The sequence below is a fragment of the Lactuca saligna genome, chromosome 1 (assembly GCF_052625555.1).
Source record: "Lactuca saligna cultivar CGN05327 chromosome 1, ASM5262555v1, whole genome shotgun sequence".
NCBI lineage: Eukaryota > Viridiplantae > Streptophyta > Magnoliopsida > Asterales > Asteraceae > Lactuca > Lactuca saligna.
In genome coordinates this window covers 26,648,743-26,659,526 of record NC_136417.1, presented here as the reverse complement: position 1 = coordinate 26,659,526, position 10,784 = coordinate 26,648,743, and the positions used below count along the sequence as shown (strand labels likewise).

The 10,784-nt window shown below is 34.7% G+C and overlaps 1 protein-coding gene across 2 annotated transcripts; it reads left to right on the top strand.

The window, feature by feature from the left end:
* LOC145029799 (receptor-like protein 15) lies at positions 1–8,150 on the top strand. 2 transcript variants are annotated; one of them, XM_078978261.1, is made up of 8 exons: positions 1–293; positions 1,105–1,913; positions 2,247–2,405; positions 2,501–2,575; positions 3,326–3,481; positions 5,338–5,412; positions 5,508–5,654; positions 5,852–8,150. In XM_078978261.1, the coding sequence occupies exons 2-8, from the start codon at positions 1,322–1,324 to the stop codon at positions 8,056–8,058; spliced, it is 3,411 nt and encodes a 1,136-aa protein (XP_078834387.1). In that variant the 5' UTR covers positions 1–293; positions 1,105–1,321; the 3' UTR covers positions 8,059–8,150. The 2 variants fall into 2 exon arrangements, with proteins under 2 accessions (XP_078834387.1, XP_078834385.1); XM_078978259.1 differs by having other exon boundaries at positions 1–373.
* Positions 8,151–10,784: the final 2,634 nt, after the last annotated feature.

The following is a 10,784-nucleotide window of genomic DNA, read 5'->3' as shown; positions in this document are numbered from 1 at the left end:
TCCACCTTTCCGTTAATCCTCCGCTCCCTTTCCGTCCAGCGTCGACGGTGTACTGCTTATCGAACCTACTATGACTCCCACCCATTCTCGCCCCTGTCTGCAACCTCTAACCACTGATACAAAACCCTCTAAATTGAGGGCTTAGACGCTGTTTCATCGCCGTCGTCGGCCAATGGTGGTGAAAATGATCATTTGGTTAGAGAAGACGAGGAGGAAAGGAAGGGAGGCGAAAGGGCCTACTCATCGGGTTAGGGTTGTTACAATTTCAAAATCGAAGCCGGTTTCATTTCCGGGTACGGTGATCTCTAGCAATGGCTCTTATCTGGCTGTTTACCAGGAATTTATAGAACCCGTCCCTGGAAATCACAAGGAGGTTAGCGAGTCTGGTCATTACGAGTATACAAAAGTTAACTCCCTCTAACTTATTAGCTTATAAGCCAATAAGCTATAAGCTAATAAGTAATACATAAGTTTTTTTTTGCCAAACACAATAAAAGGCTCATTTAATTGAGATCAACCCTCACTCTTCAGTTTCACATCTGATTTCACCATCATGAATCTGCATAAGTGTTTCAAAAACGAGGGGACGTGGATGGGGGAGGTGGGGTCAACTGAATTTAATATGGTTTAAATTACATTACATAAATAATAAAATATCTGTAAGACAACTTTTTTGAATCAAAACCTAAAAAAGAAGTTAAACTTGAGGATCAAAATATAATTTACCTTTAAATGAATGATACTTAGTTATTCAGTTTTTACTCAGAAGTAGGATGTAGCGGCCTTATAAATATTGTTGGGTACCAATATAAGAGCTCAAGTTTTAAGTAGCCTTTTTGAGAAAAATAAACATGAAATGCAGAATGGAGTATGAGAAGTACATAAAGCAAGAGCAAAATGTATAAAAAAAATTGTATTGATCTCTGTTTTGAATTAAACGTGTAAATAAAAATATCTATCAATTACAGCAGTCATTCTCTTTGTCAAATTGTTCTTAGGTTTGTTTATTTACTTCAGTAAAATTAAATGGAAATGATGTAATTGATATTAGTGTGTAGTTAGTAAATATTTTTGATTTTGTAAGTAATTCCAAAAATTTAATAGGGCAATTGGAGACTTAGAAGTTCATTAATTGAAGAGTCAACAAATGCCGTGTCATAAATGTTTGGGAGTGTATCATACTCCAAAAGGGAAAGGGTGAAGTTGAAGGAGTCACTGACAAAGTGACAATGGAATAGATGGAATAGAGTTATGTATGGAAATTTTGAGCATTGACTTGATGACTTATGTGTGGAAATTTTGAGCATTGACTTGATGACTTATGTGTGGAAATTATTATTATTCATACATATTCATTTCATCATATATCAAATGTTTTCCAAGCAAAGCTAAGCAAACCAAACCTAACAGGAAGTTTAATGTTGTGAGTGTCTCTACAAAGCCACCATTAGCTGCTAAAATGGAGTGTTGGGCTTGTAGTAAGCATAAATCATTGCTATGTTGGCTGTTGATGTTAATGATGATACATATTCTAATAATGGCTGGGCATACACAAGGGGATTGTGTAGAAGAGGAGAGAAAGGCACTACTGGAAATCAAAACCTCCTATATGAAGTCATATGGTTCTGAAATTGATAATTTTCTCCCTACCTGGGTTGATTATGGTGGTGGTACCCCTGGGGATGGTGGCAGCAACTGCTGTGATTGGGAGAGGATCAACTGCAGCACAACAACAGTGCATGTGACAGACCTCTCTTTGTACAATTTAAGAGGGGTGATAGGGTTCGATGCTTACTGGTATAAGGATGAAAGCAAGCTGTGGCCATTGAATGTTTCCTTGTTTCTTCATTTTAAAGAGTTGACAAGTCTCAATTTGTCACAGAATTCTCTTGATAAAGAGTTCATGAAGTCAGGTACAACATGATTAATTGCTTTAATTAGTATTTCTTTCACCTTGTTCCAACATCATATTTTTTTGAGCAAAACATTCCAGTAAGTCGACTCTATTCAAATTCGTGAACATAACATCCAACTAATTTATGCACTCAAAGACGCTTCTTAGGAACCCTAATGGTTGGATAATGTTTTTCTATATATAAAAGACCAAACACAAGACTTTATGTGTACTTCAGATCCTGCAAATCATGCTACAGCTTTTTAGTATTTACCAATTGTGCTTAGAAAGTTGCCCTTTCAATATCAAAAGGCTAGGATGCCTGTGTTAAAAAATTCTCTTTCTTTTGCAGGGCTTGAAAGGCTGTCGAGTTTGAAGAAGTTGGAGGTACTAGACCTTAGTGGGAATCGTGATATCGATAACGACATCCTTCCATCATTAAAGACACTCACTTCACTCAAAGTCTTGGATCTTAGCGACACTAGCTTGAATGGAAACTTCCCTACCAATGGTAGGTTTGTGTCTTTTTCGTTTCTTCTTTTTTATGGTTAACATGCATAAATGCCTGTTTTAAAGATACTTACATCCTTCTCACATGAATTGCAGAATTTGGTGCTTTAGAGAACTTGGAGGTGTTGGATCTAAGCTATTGTCGCTTCAATGGTACCTTTGAGGTTCAAGGTAAGCAATATCATCATAAAAACATCATGCCAATAAAGTCACCTTGGACTTGTACACAAATCCCTCTTTTGCAACATTACAAGACCATAACAGAATGACTCATCCATGTGTGAAATTTAAAATATGACCTTTCTTTACTTGGGACAGAAAAATCGCAATAAGGACTTGATTATCTGTGGTAGAGATATTACTACTGCAATACACTACAATCAAGTCACTTGGTCTGATATAATAAACAATTCTTTTAATGGAAGCCTTACAATGCTTAAAACGGATATAGATATGTACTTGTATACGTTCTCCAAAAGAGATTGATAGACCCTTATTCATTCTTGCATACAATCTGATAATGAAACTATGAATTGATAAGATAGATTAGGGTTTTCCCATTCATTTGAGAGGAATGGACTCTCGAAGAAGAACAAAGTTCATTTTACAAATTAATTCTTAGCTACCTAAACAAAAACCTGCAGGGGTATATATTTAAAGTTTAAACTAGACATGACTCAGGGGAGTGGTCCCCTAAAACAGACCTGGGACAAAGTTAGTGCTCCCAACATAACAAACAACCAATAACAGACATAATACTAAAAAAGACCAAACTACCCCTGGACCCAAAACAGACAATAAAATAACTATAATAAAGCAATTCAACTAAAAGCAATCCATGCTAAGTTGGGGCTTATCAGAGCTCTGTGGCTGTATGAAACTGGCTAGAGCTTATAAATTCGATTGGATTCCTAAATGTAGGTTCTGAGAGGGTTTCCATATTGAGGAAATTGAAAAGTTTAAATCTTGCGGGCAACTGGTTTAATGAAAGCGTCATAACATCTCTAAAAGCCCTTTCATCGCTTACAAACTTGGATCTTAGCTACAATCAAATGTCGGGATCATTTCCAGCTCAAGGTACCTCCTATGACTGTATATACTTCTTTCCAAAGTTGTTTGAGTATCATTTTTAGACCATATGAACTTGATTGATTTTATCTTGTTTTCAATTTGGTATGATGCATGAGAACCTATATTTATAGAGTGTTTGTGGGATGTTGTGTCATGTCTATGGTCTATGTGTGATCTTCACACATAGAGATGTATAAGTGTTTCGGTTGCATTGACTTGGTTAATAAAGAGACGCAATAGGTGACATTGAGGGGGGCTTTTGTTTATGTTTCAAACTAGTGGTGCCGATATGAAATTTCCTGCAGAATGAGGGACACAAAGTCCAAGAAACTTAGTATACATGTCTGAATTTCTATGTAATTGTAATTATCATTTATTATCTACAGAAGACAGAAATATTATCTTTAAATAATTGATACATATAAAATAATTTTTCATGGTCATGGGTAGATATTTATAGTATATTGATTTCATTAGTTCTTTTATGCATTAAATTTACATTTAAAACACTAAAGTGAATGTTGACTAAACATATTGAATGTGCAACTTGATAGTATAATCATTCCTGCATCTTATACTTATACTTTTTTTTTTTTAATAATTACATATATGTATCCTTATAGCTTTTCAGTTGTATATGCTTTATGGAATTTGTAAAATAAAATATAATGTTTTATCTTTATGATGTCAAATAAGCAGTTTCTTTTTATAACTTGCCAACTTGGCATCACAAAAATAGTTGCATGAAAAAGATTTGGTTTGTGGAAATCACATTCATTACAAAATTGACATCACAAAAGGAAGGCACGTCTTGAAAATGCATAGTTCTAGAAATTCAGTCACATTTTAAACTTAACGACAGAAAATGTATTCAGATTCATATATATATAATAGTTATTTCTAACCGCATCTAAGTGAAAAATATAAACACACACACACACACATATATATATATATATATATATATATATATATATATATATATATATATATATATATAAGGTTTAAAAGAACGTAATCCCACCTCGGGGCTTATGCCCGAGGCGTAATTAAAATATATATATATATATATATATATATATATATATATATATATATATATATATATCTTATAAAAAATAAAATACTAAACATATAATTGAAACTACAGTAATATAAAATTGAATCTCCAGGGTCAGAACATATATTTTTATAAATTTTGGTCATATGCATCCAATTTATGCCAGAATGTTTGTGGGGATCAAGAAATTGGATATCTAAACAACATTTGGTAGACTCAATTGAATGTATGGAACATCAATTTCATCAATTGAGGAAGAATTACAAGATGCGATGCAGAACAGTGCGATTGGAAAAGAAAAAAGTCAAAATAAGTCAAAATTAGACTAAAAATCAAGGCGTATGTTTCTGAAATTGGATATCCAAACAACATCTGGTAGACTCAATTGAATGTATGGAACATCAATTTCATTAATTGATGAAGAATTGCAAGATGCGATGCAGACCAGGTGGGATTGGAAAAGAAAATAGTCAAAATTAGACTAAAAATTCAAGGCGTACGTTTCTGAAGAACGCACCGCCTCTACCGATTCATCTACGTTTCACCTGGACGAAGCGTATGTCTCAAATCCAACCACAGAGGCGGCGCCTCTAGTTCGGCCATGGTCCGCTTCGCCTTAAGGCACGCCTCAAGGCGTACGCTTCTGACGATTTTTAAAACGATGTATATATATATATATATATATATATATATATATATATATATATATATATATATATATATATATATATATATTCATTCAGTTTTTCCTAATTGTTTTATCAAACTGATTGACATGTCTCTCTCTCTCTGTCTAATTCAGAATTCCTTAATTTGTCTGATTTGGAAGTCCTCCTCTTGAGAGGTAATTATTTCAATGGAACCATACCAATGGAAGGTAATGTTCTTTTGTCGTTACTCAATTAACATAATTATTATTGCAATCGTCATACATGACTTGTAATACATATGTAACTCTCTGTTGTCATCCAGCTTTTGCATCTTTCCACCGTTTGGAGGTCTTAGATTTGAGTCGAAACAGTTTTGTTGGCAGCATCCCATCAGCAATACAGACATTATCATCCCTAAGAGCTCTCTCATTTTCTGAAAATAATCTTGATGGCTCATTATCAGATCATGGTAAGTTATCTAAAGCATGATGTGCGTTGCATTGTTGTGATTATTTTGTAAACTTACCTTTCCTCGATGGTTAATCTTTTTGAAGCCGTATGAACATGCAAATGCAAGCCATATTATATATTTCTTGACGGTTAATCTTTTGTAAATTTAGTTTTCATGGCTTACGCAGAACCTTTTTTTTTTTTGTCGTTTGACAGGGTTGTGTGAGTTGAAGAACCTCCATGAGTTGGATCTTAGCAACAACATGCTCCATGGAACTCTGCCTGATTGTTTGAAAAATCTGTCATCTCTTAAGTTTTTGGATATTTCTTCAAATCAATTCACGGGAATACTTGCGTCATCACTCATTGCTAATCTTACATCTCTAGAGTACATTGATTTTAGTCATAACGTATTTGAAGGTTCATTCTCCTTCAGCTCCTTCTCCAATCATATAAAGCTTCAATTCGTTCGATTCAGAAGCGACAATGACAAGTTTGAGGTGGAAACAGAAGAGCCTATAGGTTGGATTCCAATGTTTCAGTTGGAAATTCTTGAGCTATCTAATTGTAATATGAAAATGCCTCCTGGGTTTCTACTTCACCAGCACAAGTTACGGCAACTGGACATGTCACAGAACTCCTTGGAGGGACACTTCCCAAATTGGTTGGTTAAAAACAACACGTATCTGGAACGTCTTGTTCTAAGGAACAACTTGTTTGTCGATATGCCTTTGTATAGGAATGCTAATATGAAGTTGTTGGATATGTCTGGAAATGGAATGATAGGTACTATTCCCGACGATATACCAAAGTTCTTTCCCAACATAGAGTATTTGAATATGTCCATGAATAGTTTAAGTGGTGTTATCCCATCCTCAGTCGGTGAATTGAGTGAATTATGGATATTGGGTCTATCTGATAATGAGTTATCTGGAGAAGTACCAAAGGGGTTGTTTACAAATGTCTCTTGGTGGGGTTTCTTAAAACTATCAAACAACAAATTGCATGGCGAGGTACTCTCAGGAAGCTTAAGCTGGGGTGGACTCCAATTTGTTTACTTAGACAGCAATCATTTCACAGGGAAGATTGGAATTAATAGCAGCAAGGAAACTCATGAATCTCTGAAGCTTTTGGATATTAGCAATAACTTGTTTACAGGCATCATCCCTGATTGGATAGGCAACATGAGTAGCTTGTCTGAATTGGTGGTGAGAAATAATAGTTTTGAAGGCAGGTTTCCTTGTGGAGCAGCTCCATTTTCATTTCTTGATATCTCCCATAATTCTTTCTCCGGACCCATCCCGTCCTGTTTGAATTTGCAAGACATGGAGCATCTTCTTTTGGGTTCCAACAAATTCATTGGATCAATACCCAAATCCTTTCGTAATTTGACTCGGGTTTTGACTTTGGACATTGGCGACAACTCCTTGTCAGGCAGGATTCCTACATTTCTTGGTGAACTATCCACTTTAAGGATTCTTCTTTTAAGAAAAAACAACTTGAGCGATTCCATCCCGAAGCAGTTGTGTCAATTAAGTAAAGTGAGTTTGTTAGACTTATCTGGTAACTCACTTTCTGGTTCGGTACCTAGCTGCCTTCAAAATATTACCGGCCCAACCGACCTTGCTTTCCTAAAAACTATCATGATGGGGTTTTCCTTTGGTCCCTATTTCAATTACGGGAGGATTCTACGGTGGTCGTTTTCTAGCAACTCCGAGTTCTATGCATTCGAAACAGATGATGAAGTTGAGTTTACAACAAAAAGGCTTTTTCTCAGCTACAAGGGAGACATACTTGATTACATGGCGGGATTGGATTTTTCCTGTAACAAGCTAACAGGTGAAATCCCACAACAACTTGGATTCTTAACCCAACTTCGTGCTTTAAACCTGTCTCACAATCAGCTGACTGGACCCATTCCTGTGAGCTTCTCAAATCTTGCAAAAATAGAGAGCTTGGACCTTTCTTCAAATGGTTTGACCGACACAGTTCCATCACAACTCATTAAACTGACTTTTCTACAAGTATTTAATGTTTCTCACAACAATCTATCAGGCAGACTCCCAGAATTTACTGCACAGTTTGGTACCTTCTCGGAGGCAAGCTATGAAGGGAATCCACTTCTTTGTGGACTACCACTCGTGAAGAAATGCACAACTACTAATTCACAGCTGACCAGTCCATCAGATGAAGAAGAAGACAATGACAAATGGTATGATATCGATATGGCATGCTTCTACGGAAGTTTTAGTTCCACATGTGTTGTCTTCTTATCTGGATTTGTTGCAATTCTTTACACCAATCCTTGGTGGCGTAGAAGGTGGCTCGACTGGGTTGAAGATTGTATCTTTACATTTTATTACTCCCTTTCTGATCTGGCAAGGAAGCCTTCCCTGACCATTCATAAGCAGGACCTCCATTAGAATGCGTGATAAAATAAATGCAAACTTGTTTGTATGTGTATTCATATGTATGATGATGTATAAAAAAAGATTCTACTAATTTTTTTTTCAAATGAATCGCCTCCTGATCACTACCCAACACTACATGTTGATCTCCTAAACATCCGGAAATCAGGATTCCAGATCAATAACCTGGGCCTTGCTTTCAAATAGCTTTAGGGATCTTTGATGTTTGCAATGTTGATTCCTCCCAATCAGGTGTTTTAAAACTCAGAAGCATGGTTCTTGATGCATTAAAGATATGAGTAAAAATCCGAATTAACTAAAATATGTCTGTAGGCAAACCACATGATTTTACAAGATGGGTTTATCCCCTGATAAAATAAAGAATTTAAAGATCGACTAACACTATAAATGTGATGAATGGAGTAGAGATTACTTATTATTTTTTTTTTTTATCAAATAAACTGCGACATTTTCGTAAAGCAAATTCTGAGTTCAACTCATTTACTTAGAAACTAATCAATTTAGTATATTTTACATCTACGACCCAAATGAGTCAAATTTTGAAACTTAGAAAAAACAGGAATTAAGTTAAATAGGTAAAAGGTAACCCAAATGTACTAAGTTGCTTATTCAAAATGTTACGTTACAATTTTAATGATATAACTTCGTAATCACATGTAATGCATTAACTACTTGTGAAATCCAATAAAAGACAAAGCAGTATTGGGTGTTGGTGTTGATGTAATATTTTGATGGTTGTTTAATACAAATATCAACGATTCTAAATAAACAAACCACTATTATTCCATGTTACCAATGAGCAGAAATCCTGATTTAATGACCGTCGATGTAATGCTGATGGTTTACAGTTTGTCTTAATTAGTCCTACCAGAACCTAATGCTTAAATCTGTAAAGAATATTCAATAACTTGGAGTGGTTGTTAAGTTCTCCAGCCATATACTTCAATTTTGTGAGAACATAAAACAGAGTGGTAATTATCAATCTCATTATCAGCAGTAGATTACACATAAACATATAAAGATCTAAATCGATGTTAATAATGAAACAAACTAGCTAATCACAGGAAAAACATCTAAACATTGAAAAAATTATTAATATTTAACATCATCTGCTCCAAATACATACTAATATTTATGTATCCAATTAAATGATTAAGAAAAGATATGCAAAATATTAGAACGATTTTGGAAAAATCCCTAGATTTGGTGTCAACCCTAGCAGTTCGGCAACGCTTCTATACAAAATTGCTCAAAATTTACCAATAAACGAAGTTCACAAATCCAATTTACAAACTACCCTGTGAGTGAATCAGAAGTATAAGAACCTAACCACATTTGTAAAAGGTTTTGCACTGAATCGACCTCTTTGTAATTTTTTATTTTATCGTTCATTCGTGATTTTCTTCTGCCTAATCGTCCTTTTACAAAACCAAAATCGATTTCTTTGTGTGAAGAACCCAAGAGCCAAGCAAAAGGGAAAAAAAAACTTAAAAGAATTTGGCTCAGGCCCATCAATAAACCAACAACCTTTTATTACATTAAAAATATGTTTATTATATTAACTAAATTTAAGGTTTATTCTCTTTAGATATATAGTTCTATCATTTAATTTTTGTCTTTATTTTATTATTAAAAATATGTAAAAAAAATAATAATAATAATAAAAAAAAAAAAAAAACTTGTTAAGGGCGTCACAAACCCGAAATCTAAATTATTCTTTTTTGCATTATTTTGCTGGGTAAATCTGCTCCAATTTTTTTTTTTTACAAATGGATCGCATGTAGGTTATTATTTGTATAATAAATTTCTATATATAATATTTGTTACTTATAATGTTATATAATATTTTTTTTACATCCCGTGTTGTTTTAAGACTCTTGTAAGTCCTCAAGCTCCTACCTTTATGTGTCAAGAATGCTAGATCTAGGTTTTTATCCAATTTCTTCCATGTTTGGGGTGGGTTACTCGTATATACTCCATAAAGTTGGCAGTTTTATGGGTTCTTAAAGTTCCTTCGTGGTCTAGTTTCCCATATCTGGAGAGTTGTTGAATTTTGGGTTCATACATGAGATCTCGATCTCTTTTTTATCCATATTGATATAACTTGAGATCAAGACATGCATGTCTATAAAGCGATTTTTATGATGCTTTGGGGTGAATAAAGCCTTTTAGAAAGTTTGAGTGTATAGCTTGAAAGATTAAGAGCTTAATGCATTAAGCTGTCTAGAGATGTTCCTATGACGTGGCGGATTGACCACCATGATGTGGTGATGGACACTCCTGTGACTGTTTTTATCCTAATGCTGCCATAGTGTGGCCAAATGGTATCTACGATATAGGGGTTGGCCGGGGCTAGCTTTAACCGCTAACTTTGACCATTGACTTCTTGACCATGTTAACTTTTGGTCAACCTGGGGGTTATAGAGTGTAGACTAAGAGTGAAATTTTATATTGTTAGTTAGGTGATTCTTAGGGTCGGTCTTCACCATTTGAGTAATGTTGTGTTGTGTCGAGCTGCTATATACAAGGTGAGTATTCTCACCATATTACCTATGTCATAATGGGGTGCATGCTAGACTAACTAAGTCTTATTTGTTGATTTTTGTTATGTGTGTTATTTGAGTTGTTAATAACTCCAGGACTACTGATAGTCGTTGTTGATAACCCATATGGCTGCTGAGAGCCCATAGGACTGCTGATAGTCATCGGGTTGCTGATAG

What these genes read in the sequence shown, in the direction of transcription:
- LOC145029799 (XM_078978261.1), top strand. Translation starts at nt 1,322, where the DNA reads ATGTGTGGAAATTATTATTATTCATACATATTCATTTCATCATATATC. An exon ending in TGGTACCTTTGAGGTTCAAG is followed by an intron (nt 2,576 to 3,325) that starts GTAAGCAATATC and finishes TCCTAAATGTAG; the next exon opens with GTTCTGAGAGGGTTTCCATA. An exon ending in TGGAACCATACCAATGGAAG is followed by an intron (nt 5,413 to 5,507) that starts GTAATGTTCTTT and finishes GTTGTCATCCAG; the next exon opens with CTTTTGCATCTTTCCACCGT.